At 46.1% G+C, this 14,964-nt stretch overlaps 1 protein-coding gene across 3 annotated transcripts in view; it reads left to right on the top strand.

Moving 5' to 3' along the window:
- ERCC6L2 (ERCC excision repair 6 like 2) overlaps positions 1 to 14,964 on the top strand; it is a 1,198,109-nt gene that overhangs the window by 396,031 nt on the left and 787,114 nt on the right. For all 3 annotated transcript variants that reach the window (XM_086961179.1, XM_086961178.1, XM_086961180.1), the window contains one exon: positions 5,771 to 5,911. In XM_086961179.1, coding sequence (XP_086817305.1) covers positions 5,771 to 5,911 — 141 coding nt within the window. The remainder of the gene's footprint in view (positions 1 to 5,770; positions 5,912 to 14,964) is intronic.

Here is a 14,964-nt window from a genome sequence, read left to right as displayed (position 1 = left end):
CCTTGCTGTTGTGGGCGTTGTTATCTAGCCGGTCCTTGAAAGCGGCTTTCTTGGCATTCCTGATCAGTTGGTGGTGTATACGGGTGGCGTTTTTGAAGGCGTCCTTGGTGCTGGTGTTTGGGTCTTTTTTCCAGGCCTTCTCAAGGGATCGACAGAGTTTCTTAGATTTCTTAAGATCATCGTTGAACCAGGAGGCCTTCTTGCTGCCTAGTTTGATTTGACGTTTTTTCAATGGTGCTAGGATGTCGGCGCTGTTGGATAGCCAATGGGTGAGGTTAATGGCTGCTTGGTCGGGGTTTGTGGAGTGGGCAGGGGGGTTTTGAAGAAGCGATGAGGAGATCTGGTCGATGGTGATTTTGTTCCAGTTTCTTCGCAGAGTGGGTTGAGGATGGTTGTTGGTTGGGGTCTTGTTGTAGGTAAAGTGAACGCAGCTGTGGTCCGTCCAATGGAGAGTTGTGGTGTGGCTGAAGGAGACATGTTTGCTGGAGGTGAAGATAGGGTCGAGTGTGTGACCTGCGATGTGGGTGGGGGTAGTGACAAGTTGTTTAAGTCCGAGGTTGGCGAGATTGTCCAGAAGGGTGGTGGCGTTGCGGTCGTTGTTCTTTTCAAGGTGAAAGTTGAGGTCTCCCAAAAGAATGTAATCCTCGGAGGGGAGGGCGTGTGGGGTGATGAAATCCGTGATGTCCTCACTGAATTGTGCACGGGGTCCTGGTGGCCTGTAGAGGAGGGTGCCTCTGAGTGTGGTCTTGGGGTCGATGTGGATCTGGAAGTGAAGGTGTTCAGTGTTGGTGAGATTGACGTCTGAGCTGGTTGAGATGCTGATGGATTTCTTATGGACGATAGCGATGCCTCCTCCTGTTTGGTCGGTACGGTCCTTACGGATGATCTTGTAGCCTTCCGGGATGGCAATGGTGATGTCTGGGGCAGAAGAGGTGTTCATCCATGTTTCTGTAAGGAAGGCGACATCTGGAGAGATGGTGTCTAGTAGATTCCAGAGGTCGATGGCGTGCTTGTGGACTGAGCGGGTGTTGAGCAGGATGCATTGTAGGTGGTTGGTGTCAGGTGAATCTTTTGTGTTCGTGGATGAGAACTCGATCTTGGTGCCGTCGAACTTGCAGGAGTAGCAGGAGAAGGGTCCATGGATGTGTCCGGGAGCGGCTTGGACGCAGTTGTGGAGTCGGCCGGGGTTTAGGGCTAAGAGGGTGGAGGCGTCGTATGAGAAGCGGGTGGGGTGGGGGGTACAGGGACCAGGGGGACTGGCGCTGGGCGCGGTCCAGGCGCGGACGGGCGTAGACAGGCTTACCTTTGGCGCGCCTTCGGCGCGCAAGGGGCGCGATCGCTGCACGTGGACGCTGCGCGCAAATGCTCCTGTCATAAGTGGATGGTGGAAGGGGAGGGGCGAGGCAGGCTCAGCTGGGAGGCGGGAGCGTGATTGGAGGGACGGGCTTGGACGTCACACTAAGCAAATGGCTGCAACAATAACAACTTTAAGCAGGGGGAGGTTGGGGCGAGCAGTGGAGCGCTATTACTGCAAAATAGAATTACAAATAATAATGCTGAGTGGAGGACGTTATGATGGGCAGCACAAAGCAGCGCTATGAGCAGAGCACGTGAAAAGTAGAAAGCGGCGCTACGATTTTAGCACAGTGAAAATAAATTACAAAGCAGCGCTAAGGTCAGATCACAATTAAATCCCAATGCGGCGCAGTGATATAGTTTCAGGATGAAAGCAGGCACAGAGCACAGAGCAAAGCAGCGTAGGGATAGCGCTACGATACCCAGGAGGACAGAGGGGAGCAACCGGATCTGCACGAGTCAGGAAGGTCAAGTTTATAGATGACATAAAAAACATGACACAAGTGATTTCTGTTGCAAAAAAGAATAAAAACACACTAGATGGGATATATATCGGTGGGAAAAGTTACATGTTGCAGAAAGAGTTACTGTCCCCAACACACCCACGCATCCTACCTAGAATGACTTCTGCCTGACTGCAGCAGGGACCGGGCTGCCCCCTATTAGCAAACTGAATCGAGACGCCATAATCGCGGGACTACACATTACTGACACTGCCTTTTCGTTTGAATTTACCCGAGGCCTGCTGCGCAACACGCCGCTTCCGTCTTCTGTCTTCGGCGGGCGATTTGTGCTGAGGCTGCGCAGTATGCTGGGGAGGGCCGAGGGCGAAAACAGTGATCATTGGTCCGACTGGGGAACCAAACTTGATGATTTGCCAAGGAGGGACGGGGTAGACTAATAATTTTTCCAGGCGTCATTGGTAGCACCGTAGCACTACTGTGATTGATTGTAGTGACCCGTAAGCTGAGGCAAGGGACCCAGGCGCCGATTTCTGACAGTTTGTGTGTGTCTCTTAATAGGTCGGGCATCCGCAGGGTCCAATTTGAAATATTTAAAGGACATTCACGTGCAATATCAGCTCTGCGCCGCCACCAGGGAAACCCATGTGAACTCAGTGAGCACTGAGCAGGCAGCAACTAATATCGCTCGTAGACCCGGCCCTGACAAATAAGTGCCGGTGCTGAGCACCGGAAAGCACCGGCACAAATTAAGACTGTACGTTTGCTGCGATACAGATAGCCAGGGATTTTATCCAGGCCCGGGTCCTTCGCTGGCAATAAAGAATCCACAGCCACCTCCACTTATTGCATAGTGCATGGAGGAATAGTATTATTTGTGCTACTGGGAACAGATGTAACACTGGGGTTCGCAAGAGCAGCTAGAGAGTCTAAAGAAGTGTCTTTGATGCCTATAGAATATAGTTTTTTAAAGTGGAGGCTCCAGACAGCTTCACTAACATTGGGCTTGATTGCAGGTGCTCCTTCAATGTTGCCAGATTTAACAAGATTCCAAAAGGACCTTAAGTCACGGTTGTCAAGGGCGGATTTAATGTTCTCCCCTATGCCCACCTCCCATTCCCGCTTCGCCTCAGCAATAATTTTCTTGTAGTGGGCCCTAGCAGCTCTTATTCTTGAAGCTGTTCCCCTTTTAATTTCCAGAAGTAGGGCACGTTTGGCTAAACCGCATAGTTTATTATGCCATTGGTTATTGCTGCAAAGACGTGCCTTGAGATCAACGGTGGTATAAAAGAAACACGCTGGTTTATCACATAATCCCTGATGAATGTTCTGAAAGGAAGAGAGGTAATCCTGGCTAAAGCTGTCATATGGTAAGCTAAAAGCATTCTCTAAAAAAGGAATGGTGAAATGATATAGTGTAGCGACCTTATCCTCTGCCTGTACAAATTTGGTCCATCTTACTCTTCTCCCTCCATTAACAGCTGTTAGATTAAAGTGGGGGGCAGGCTTCTCAAGAAAGTGTTTTTTACTATGACCCACGAGAGGATTCAATTCCAAAACCAGTGAATTTTGATCACTGTCGGGCCTAGAGTTTACTCTGAAATTTTTTATGCAGCTCCAAAATTCAACACTAACCATGGTGTAATCTATGGTGGAGCTCCTTCCAGGTCTGTTATAGGTAAAGTTACCAGGAATGTCCAAAGGAAATCTGCCATTGCATGCTCTAAGTGAATGGGAAACTGTGAGCTTATAGAGCTGCACCCCTAAGGGGGTCCAACCACGAGCAGGATACATATTACATTCTGGGATGGACCATATCGAGTCTTCATCGTGGGTAATAGAGTTATTGCCAGACAATGGTTCATAGTGGCAATTGAAGTCTCCCCCTATGACTTTGTATGCAGAGTCAGTGAGGGAAGAGAGCAGGGTGTCAAGCAGGGTCAGAGTGTGTGATGTCTGCGTGATTGGAGTAGGGCAAGAGTACACATTAATAAGGGCTACCTTGGGACCATCCACAAAAGATAAAAGAATACACAAAATATCTGGAGATTGAGTATCTATCAGTTTCACGAAACAACCTAGATGGATGCCCACCCAGATGCAGAGGCCTCCATACGGTCTCCCCCTAGCACCCTGAGAAGCGGGGTTTATGAATGTAGTAAATCCCACTCTATGAGGGGCTGTCATGGCCCAAGTTTCCTGGAATAGGCACAGGTCAAACGGGTCTATATATTCCCCCCAATCAGGGATATCCAAGTTTGAACTGATTCCTGCGATATTCCAGGATGTGATCCTAGTGTTGGGACACTCGACTGCCAACGTGTCAGGGGCAGGCGTTGGACTCCGCACTAGGTCGGCTCTGGTAGGGAAATACCCAGTAGTTTCTATATTTTCTGGGAGCGATTGCAGAACGGGACAAGGACTCAATACCTCCCTCCCATTGTGTCTGTCGTCATTATTGATCACCTCTGGGCGCATGTCATGGAAATGTGAGTTCATCTCGGTTTGTGTTGCTGTCAGGGGTTGCAGTCAATCCACTAGTTCAAGGGAACTAAATCTATTATTAACAGCGACATTGAAGTTCCCAGCATACACTCCAGATGAAGATTGATTGTCCCTGTGGCCCCTGGGTGTACAAGATTCCCTTGTCGTATAGTCAGATCTTCCCATAAAGGTCATCGCTTCGGGTTGGTAAAAGTAACCTAGTGGAAGTGACTGTATAGTACCAGCTGTGTTCCCACATCCCCACTCGAGTATGTGGTTAACCACACCACGATCTCTAAAATTGATTACTACACAATCCCCCGAGACGTCTTTGTGCCTCACATGTTGTCACACCCCTTTACATTCCTTTACTCTGTAATCTGAATAGAGGCATTCATCTTCTTAGTATACAATTTTCTGTCCATCTGTTTGTAAACTAGTGCAGGCTTTTGCCTAGCAACGCTATCTCTAATTGCACCAATAAATGTGCTCCACTTTTGCAAGAGTGGAACAGTGAGAAATTTAAAATGGGATCATTATTGCATAAATGTGTGACCTAGCAACGTTTGTGGTAGGTTTAGTTGCATCCTTCATCTGGAGTCCCATTATCAGACTTTTTACCATCAATTTGTTTGACCGTCTCAAAGGCTGTCCGAGTGCTGCACAGATTCATGGCGCTAAGCAAGATGCAGTGGGACATTTCTAAAAAAACACTTCCACTTGCAGTGCATGAAATGGAAATATGGAAGTTCAGACACTCACTATCCCAGACTCCCTGTTGGCCAAGCTATTGATGAGTGCTGTACTCTCTCATTATACGTATTGTGACCCACCTGAGCAGTGCTAGCTCTCTTCCTTTCCGATTACAAAGTGCCGGCATTTAGTATGTGACAATGCCTGCCCATTTAAAGCACTGTCCACTTGAGATGTGTGTGTAGTATATTTTACCACCTAGATGAGTTGTGGTTTAAATTTAGGATGATTGTATCATTCTAAGTAATATTGTCTTTCACTGCATGCTGTCATGTTTTACCTAAACACTCTGTAAGCAAAATTAAATTATGGGATGCAGCTTCGCAGCTATCATCACTAGTGCAGTGAAGGCTCAACTGTACACCAGTTGTGTTTGCTTTTTACTACACAACTAATGTGTGTGGTGGGGGCATTTTCTCTGCCTCTATTATTGCCTTGAGACCGTTGCTAAGCTTAAACTGTTGGGGTGGCATTTTCCTTGTACAATATTGGTTTTATTTTCGGCAACTGAGGGTCTAAAGGGCAATGCCACAACCATTGGACCTCTTGCTTTGGGAACGTTAGGAGGGGGGGTGGGCAGGGGGGGTGACACCTCACAATCCGCCTGAGGTAACTCCTTGACTCCTTGCGAGGAGAGATTTCCTTGTATTTCTGCCCTGCCCTTCCGCCATGTAAACAAGAGGGTATTCACCCATTTTCACCCTTTTTTTCTACAGATAGTTTACTGCTCCCTGACAGACTTCCAAAGAGCCGTTTACCAGAGCGTCTTGGAGACGGAGGACGTGAGTTTGGTGCTTCGAGCCCGGGAGCCGTGCAGCTGTGGCAGTGGACAGAAACGGAAGAACTGTTGCTACAAAGTAAGAATTTATATGCACTGTGACCTTTAATGGCAGCTTGCACAGTGCCCGGGGTGCTGTGCGCTGTTGCAATTCTTTAGGCCCTCTTATCTATCATGAAAAGATGCATTTAAAACAGAGGGAGTGGCAGGAAAAGCATTTTTTTTCACCTGAACACATTGTGCAATCCAAGGGAGAAATGGTGTAAGGAAGAGGTTTGTGTGGCTGTAAAGTTTCTCCCTCGGGGGCTGCCTTCAGAGCGTTAAAGTTTCTCCCTCGGGGGCTGCCTTCAGAGCGTTCTTTTGTGTTTTGTCCAGTGGCTTGATTTGTGATTGTTTTTTTTCTTGCGCCGGCCTAATTCCTTTAATACTAATTAACTGAAGTAAACAGATATCTGGACCTAGGCACGCCCGCCAATAATCGTTCGTGCTACTGGTAGAGCTAAATTGCAGAACGAAAAAACACATTAGAACATTTCGCAGCAGTTTGTTCTTTTTTTTAATAACGAAGTAGCTTCTGTAGTGATTTTATTGTAGCTAAGCGTTTCACGGAATCAGTGCCTGGGTCCTTCCTTGGTTGTTAGCCATGACAAAAACGTCTAATGGAGGGGCAATGAAACGAAATTTCGTCAAGGAAATGTTAGTTCTTTTCCTCCTCTTTTTAAAACAAACCCTGTAGGAAGGGACTCGTTGATTTTGAATAGGCTTTGTTAGACATCACCTCTAACCTCGCGCTACTCTCTCAGTAGGCCTTGCACGTAGAGCTTGGCTAGACGCTAAAAATAAGGAATATTTTTTGATCATTTTCTATTCCAAACTATTGTAATGTGTAGGGTTAACTTCTATTCCAAGCTATTGTGGCGATAATTTTTTTTCGTGTTCTAAATTAATGAATCGCATTGAAACGGGGAAGTGGTGGGATTTCTAAAGCAAGGAGAGTACACTCTCTGATTTTGCATGCCAGTTCTTTAATACAAAACAATAATCTTCTAGCTGTACAGAGTAATCATTTACTTTAGTGGGATAATTCCACGTTACTATGTAACAAGGGTGGTTTCTGGTCTCCCTATTCTTCTATGTTACAAGAGACAGGTGGAAACCTGCGGCTACATGTGAGGCTATAGGGAGATCCTGTGAATTAATTTGTGAACCCTAAACCAGTCTTTTAGAATGTGGGGGAAAAATGTTACGAAGATTTATATGGGGATCTGCCTATAGCCAGACAAAAGGGATCTCATGTGAACTAAACTCCTGCTTATCTTATGCTGCCTTGTGACTTTACATAGTCTTGTGTCAGTTCTGGTCATACCAGTAATGTGTCTTAATCTGGGTTGTTTGTAGTTGAGAACCTATCTGTAACTTGTAGCTAGGTAATTCAAGGCTCACAGGAGTGTGAGAACCCTAAAAATTGATTTTTGGAGTAGGAGAGCTACTATATTTATATCGTCCCTCCTCGTGAAGTTCACGCAAAGTCAGTTGTTCATGGTCCTGCAGAGTTTGTAGATTGAGAAGATACTAGGAAGACCCTCCAGCGTAAGAAATCTGAATACTACCCTACATTTGTATTCTTATGTGTACTTGCAAGCCATAACGACGGGAAAAATTTATTTTACCCCAACCCAGTAGCTTCTTGTCCTTTTCAGCATATGGCACTAAATGTCATCATGTTTGTATTGTATTATATTGTAATTGCATGTTCGAGGCATATGGGCTGCAGATGGTACATTATGAATAGATCGCCATCTGGTGTTGGGCTCGGATGATTGCACTTTGTTTTTCTCTTGGAGAGTCTTTTGTAGCTTGGTGACTCCTTTGGTTGGTAGTGCGCATGGGCATCGGCTCCATCCTTAGATTGTTTTTTTCCGCCATCGGGTTCGGATGAGGATTGAGACGCTCCAGATCGACTTCGGAAAGAAGTGACTTGTCGGCGCCTATTCCCTTTCCAATTCGACGGTATTGTTATCGAACGCGATTTTCATTTCCATTCCGACGCGTTTCGACTCCAACATCGAAGAAAAACTTTGATCTACGTCGACGAACAGGAGGCCTTTCTCGACGTGGTCAAGCCCGGAGTCCATGGAAAGGACTCCATTTAAAAAATGTCCAACGTGTGGTGCTAAGTTCCCACACAAGGACCTACACGAGGTGTGCAACCTCTGCCTATCGCCTGAACACGAATCCAGGGACTGCGAAGCCTGCGCAGCATTCTCCTCCAAGTCGAAGATTAGAAACCGTCGAGCTCGAAGACACGAGGTTTCCAGAATGCAGTCGGAGGTGATCCCGGAGCTGTTCGAAGACCAGCACCTCGATGAAGAAGAAGATCATGAAGATCAGTCGGGGTCGGAAGGGGACAAGTCGGATGTCGAAGAACTCGACGTGCAACAAACCGTGAGTGACGACGTCCCCTTACCAAAAAACCAACCCCGTGTGGTAACGACCCCGCCTTCGAGCCCGGTCAAACCGCAGAAAAAAGTTTCCGGCGCCCCGCCTTCGGGCCCGGCAACGAAACCGAACCTGAAACCGAAACTCTCGGTCTCCCACCATGTCGGATCCGAGAAGCGGTCGACATCGACTTCGACGCCGAAGCTTCATGCAAGGGAAAGCTCGGCATCGAGACATTCCATGTCGAAACAAAAACATGATTCGACGTCGAAGACTCACTCGACACCGAAAAAATCGGAATCGAGCAAACACTCATTGCCGAAAACACCGAACATTGACGATCGAAAACAAAGGCACCTTTCGGAACCAAAGGCTTCGGTACCAATACAGAAGCAGCAAACAGATCCCAAACAAAAGATTTTGTTTATAGATCCACAAACTGGCAAAGTAGTGACGAAGAAGAGGAAGAATGAACAGCTAGAAGACAAACCTCTTCCTTCTAAAAAGAGAACACTGGGGACAAATACAACTCCTCCTACTTCTCCTCGACCTAAAGTCACACCCTCTTCTCCTATTCCTCACACTATGCCAAATATTCCTCCACCTTCTACACCAAGACCATCTACACCTCAGTCAGATGTAGACAGTGATACAGGGGAGGGAGAACCTCAAGGGGATGATGACACTATCCCAGAAGAGGATGACCCATGGGAAAATTAAGACGCAGGGTCAGATGATGACAACGACCCAGAGTTATATCCCTAAAAGCCTTCACCGCCTGATGATAACACAGGGTTTGTACAGCTCATTAATAGGGCAGCAAAATATCATAAGGTAGATGTACATACAGAACCTCAGGTAGAGGATTTCCTATTAGAGACACTACCTACTGCACAAAGAACATCAGGTACTCTACCTATGCTGAAGGGTCTTCTCAGTCACACAGCAGAAATATTCAAAGACCCAGTGAGGGCTAGGGTGTTAAACCCAAGAATTGATAAAAAATATAAGGCGGCTCCAAAGGATCCAATATTTATTAAAGGACAGGTACCTCTGGACTCGCTTGTAGTTTCAAACGCTCGCAAGAGAGCAAACTCATTATCTACAGGAGAGGCCCCTTCACCCGATAAACAGTCAAAATTAATAGATGCATCAGGCAAAAGTGTAGCATCACAAGCAGCAAATAGCTGCCGTATAGCCAATACACAAGCGCTACTTGCACGTTATGACAGGGCACATTATGATGAGTTAGAAAAACTCATCACACATCTCCCCAAAGAACATCAGAAGAGAGTGAGATCAGCTAATACAGGATGGAAAGATAATAACTAACACTTCCATTAAGTGCGCCCTAGACGCGGCAGACACTGCAGCAAGATCCATCAACACCAGTGTTATGTTAAGGAGACATGCATGGCTTAGAGTCTCAGGGTTCAAACAAGAAGTACAAACATCCTTATTGAACCAACCCTTTGATCAGAAAACACTTTTTGGCTCAAGCACAGATGAGACCTTAGAAAAGATGAAGAAGGATACAGAAACGGCTAAGTCAATGGGAGCATTACAACAGCCAACACAAAGGGGTTCCTTTTGTTGATCCACCTATAGAGGAGGCTCAAAAAATACAGGAACAAATCAGCAATCCACCTCTTTTACACCTACGTTACCCAAAGGTAATTCAAGAGGTAGTTACAGAGGTAACAACAACAAGGGTAGAGGCCGCGGAAATAATAACAACCGCAACTCCCCAACCCCAAAACAGTGACTTAATACAACTTCCCCCAGACCACATAACACCGGTCAGGGGACGTCTATCACAGTTCCTACCTGTCTGGGAAAACATCACATCAGACAAGTGGGTGAGACAAATTATCCAACATGGTTATTGCCTAGAACTCACAGCTACCCCACCAAACATCCCCCCCAAACAACGTCCAATGAGTCAAGATCATCTGACATTGTTAAAAGAAGAAGTACTATCACTGACACAAAAGCATGCCATAGAGAAGGTTCCAAAACATCAACAAGGGACAGGAGTATACTCTCTATGCTTCCTAATCCCCAAAAAAGACGGGTCTCTAAGACCAATCTTAGACCTCAGACCTCTCAATGCATACATAAATTCGGAACATTTCCACATGGTCACGCTCCAACAGGTACTTCCTTTACTGAAGAAAGGGGACTTTCTTTCTACACTCAGGCAGAGCCAGGTCACTTCCGCTAGCACACAGCGGTTAGCGCTCTAGTTTGCTGCACGGTGGGAGGTATTTAGGCAGCGAGGAGCAGGCGGCATTTGCGGTAAGGACGACGGTGGCAGTGTCGGCCCGACCCGCTGACGCCCCGGTTCAGAGCAGTAGTCTTATGCTGCATTTTAAGTGATTTTAGCGATTTAGAACTAAGTGTTTTAAAACTGTAATAGGGATTCCTGAAACAATGTAATTGCGCCGTGTTTTTAAAAAGTGAATTATTTCCTGACTGATAGCAGCGCTACACGCTCATAGTCATTGTAAGCGCATGTCCTATTTCTAAACCTAACCTGTGCTCGATCTTGTGTCCTGCCCGCCCCGGTCCGACTCGGCAACCAGTGCCGTTGAGCGGAGGGCGGGTCAGGCAGAGCCAGGTCACTTCCGCTAGCACACAGCGGTTAGCGCTCTAGTTTGCTGCACAGTGGGAGGTATTTAGCCCCCTCGTCACAGCAAGCGCGCAGCGGTCGCGCGCAGCGAAGCGCCGGAGAGGCGCCAGAGAGAAGCCCGTCTGCGCCCGTTCGCGACAGGACGTGGCTAGGGGCTATGGCACTACCGCTAGTAGCCGCTACGCATACTAGGTTAGTTTATTCTTCACACGCACTACATTATCTACGTCCTGTTTTGCTATCGCCTAATTGTCTCCCTTCTTCCCATTTTCTCCCTGAAGGGCCTTTTTCGTGTAGGTCTTGTCATAACCAATTTAGGACATGTAACGCTTCTCTCCAGCAATGCTCTGATTACATTTCGACTACTGCACCTCTTGGAGGCAGCAACCTACTGTGTAATGTTAGATCTTTAGTTAAACATTCCACTGAGGTCTGGGATCTTATCTCTACTCATAAACCAGATATATGTTTCCTGACGGAAACTTGGCTTAAACCACACACTACCCCCGCTATTACCCTTGGCATACCGGTGGGTTATAAGATTGTCCGACTGGACAGACCTAAAAAAACTGGTGGAGGACTGGCAATCGTTTTTAAAGACGATATATCTATTTCTGTTTTGGAGCAATGTTGCAGTCCTGATTTTGAGATGTTGACATTTAGGATTGATTCATCCTCTAAATGTGGTAGGAAAGGAGCCCTGGTCTACCGCCCTCCTGGCCCTTTAAAAAATATGTCCAAATTGTTGGTGGAAGCTTTAGCGCCACATATAAGCCCTGATAAAGACTTTTTACTACTTGGGGACTTTAATATCCATAGTGAGGAGTAAAATAACAGTGAGGTACAATCTTTTATGACCGATATCTCTCTTCTGGGATTAAAACAAAACAATAGTGGACCTACACATCAAGCAGGACACACTTTGGATATGATAATAACCAATTTCCCGGGCACCGAATGCAAGGTACCTAAACAATATCCCTGGACAGATCACTTCATGCTTGAGTTTTTTATGCCAATAAATGGCCCTCGACCCACTCCTCATGTCCACATCCCATCTAAACGAAGGCAGTGGCATAAAATTTCTAATCCTGTCTTTGAACAAACTTATATCTCCCCTTCTGTTGTAAGCACAGATGACATAAATAGCGCCCTTTCTAAGTGGGATTTAGCAATTAGTGACGCAGTACAACAAATTGCCCCGATAAAGACTTTTAAAACGAGTCTTACTAAGAAACATGAAGTCTGGTATTCGGAGGATTTGCGTACTCTTAAACGAACAGCTAGGAAGTTCGAGAAAACCTGGAGAAAATCTCACTTGGAAGGAGATAAAACGAACTATAAGAGGGCTCTTTATACATATCACAAAGCCATACGTTCCACTCGCAAGAACCACATCACCGCTCAGCTAGAGGCAGCTGGTAACGATTCTAAGACCTTATACCAGATTGTCAATACCTTTCTGAAGCCCTCAGCCTGCGAAAGTGCTGATATGGCCTCACAATTTCTTTGTGATAGTATTTCAACCTTCTTTACTGATAAAATTGATGCCATCTATAAGAAAATAGAGACAACTAACATTGATAAAAGCAATCAAGATAACTCTGCTTTGATACAAATGGCATCTACTAAAGCTACCAACTCTCATTCCTTTAATGAGTTTCCGTAAATATCACTAAGTGAGGTCCAAAGACTACTCACGGATATTAAAAGTGGAAGCCCTGCAGACTTGCTACCTGCCAGACTTATGGGTCCACTAGGGAGCACTCTGGGCCCTGACGTTCAGAGGCTAGTGAACCTCTCACTTACATCTGGAGTTGTTCCTCAATGCTGGAAAAAAGCTCTCGTTAGACCTATCAGGAAGAATACAACTCTTCCCTGGACTAATTTGTCTAATCTCAGACCTATTTCCCTGTTACCATTCCTAGGGAAACTTATCGAAAAGCATTCCAATAAACACCTATCCACCTATTTAGAGCAATCTGGCAGCCTCGATCCATCTCAGTCAGGCTTTAGGCCAAAATATAGTACCGAAACGGCCTTGCTGTCGATAACTGACGATCTTAGGCTGTACCAGGACAAAGGCTATTCTGTGATCCTGGTGCTGCTAGATCTATCGGCAGCGTTCGATACTATTTCTCATAACATCCTTATCGAACGCCTGTCTGGGAGTGGAATCGGTGGTACAGCACTGGAATGGATCAAGAGCTTTCTCTCCAACCGCACCCAATCTGTCACCATGGGTGACTTTAGGTCGGAGGAAGTTGACATCACCAAGGGGGTCCCGCAGGGTTCATGCCTTAGCCCGACCCTATTTAATACCTATGTGGCCCCCTTGGCAGATGTAACTAGAGCTTTTGGTTTTCATCCAGTGTCATACGCTGATGACACGCAGCTGCTTTTCCCGTTTAAACATCTTACTCCGGAGATAATACAATCTTTCTCCGAGGGGATGAAGGCAGTTGCAAGGTGGATGTCCTCCAATTTCCTCCAATGCAACGTTGGAAAAACGGAGGTGATGCTTTTCAGGGAAGTAAAGGTCCTTTGGTCTCCTGACTGGTGGCCTCTTGATCTGGGCCCAGTTCCCGAGCCCAAAACAGTAATCAAGAATTTAGGAGTCAGATTAGAACCAGAATTGACCATGAAACATCATGTCACCACTATAGTAGGAACATGTTTCCACGTAATAGGTCTTCTCCGGAGGATTTTTCCTTTCCTCCCTGACTCATACAGGAAAACCTTAGTCCAGGCTCTTGTTATCAGCCGTCTTGATTACTGTAATGGACTTCTGATAGGAGCAAACGAAGAGGTTCTGGACCGCCTACAGGTGGTACAAAATACAGCAGCTAGGTTAGTGCTTAATGCACCTCCTATGTCCCCTTCGAAACCACTTCTTCACAAACTGCACTGGTTGCCTATTCGGCAACGAGTAAAGTTTAAGGCCTGCTGTATTATTCACAAAGGCCTTAATGAATTGGGCCCAGAGTACCTGGCTACTAAATTTGTTCCATATGCTCCCACTCGTAGCCTCAGGTCTAGTGATCAGCTGCTGCTAAACATTCCTAAAATAACTAAAGCTAGGCTAGGAGGCAGGGCTCTTTCTGTGGTAGGCCCTAGTCTCTGGAACTCTCTTCCGCTCTTCTTAAAACAATGCAGGAATCATCTCAAGTTCAGAAAATGTCTGAAAACCTTTCTGTTCAGCTCATTTTAACATGCATCCTGTTGGATCTGTATAAGTCCCCGGATATATTTTTCACTACTGTAGCCTAATACCTGTTTTATACCTGGTGTCATCAGCGCGGAGATACTCCTCCGGGAGTTTATTCACAGCGCTATATAAACCTATAAATAAATAAATAAATAAACACTGGATCTAAAAGACGCTTACTTTCATATCCCAATTCACAAAGCCCACAGGAAATACCTAAGGTTTGTAGTGGAAGGACAACATTATCAATTCAAAGTCCTTCCGTTCGGGGTCACAACGGCACCAAGAGTGTTCACAAAATGCCTAGCTGTGGTGGCAGCACACCTAAGAAGACAACAAATACATGTCTTCCCTTACTTGGACGATTGGTTAATAAAGGCCAAGTCACAAGAAGAATGCCTTCACAACACACAGAAGACCATTCAATTGGTGCACCACCTAGGGTTTACGGTGAACTACAAAAAATCACACCTGCAACCAAACAAAATTCAACAATACCTGGGGGCTACTATAGACACAGAAAGAGCCATAGCATACCCCAATCCAATCAGGATACAGTCAATGGTCAAGTTAATACAAAGATTTCAACCACAACACTCACTACCAGCACGAGTGTTTATGCAGCTGTTAGGCAGGATGTCCTCCTGCATACTGCTAATACCACATGCCAGACTACAAATGCGTCCACTACAGGAGTGTCTAGCGACACAGTGGAATCAGGCTCAAGGTCAGATTACAGATCTGGTGTTGGTAGACGACCGTACGCATCGCTCTCTGAAGTGGTGGAACACAACAAACATTTCCAAGGGACGGTCGTTCCTAGAACCGATTCCACAAGTGATACTGACAGCGG

Source organism: Lissotriton vulgaris, chromosome 3_1, assembly GCF_964263255.1.
Source record: "Lissotriton vulgaris chromosome 3_1, aLisVul1.2, whole genome shotgun sequence".
Classification (NCBI taxonomy): Eukaryota; Metazoa; Chordata; class Amphibia; order Caudata; family Salamandridae; genus Lissotriton; species Lissotriton vulgaris.
The sequence above is the reverse complement of the archived record's forward strand: the minus strand, read 5'-3'. Positions and strand labels throughout refer to the sequence as shown.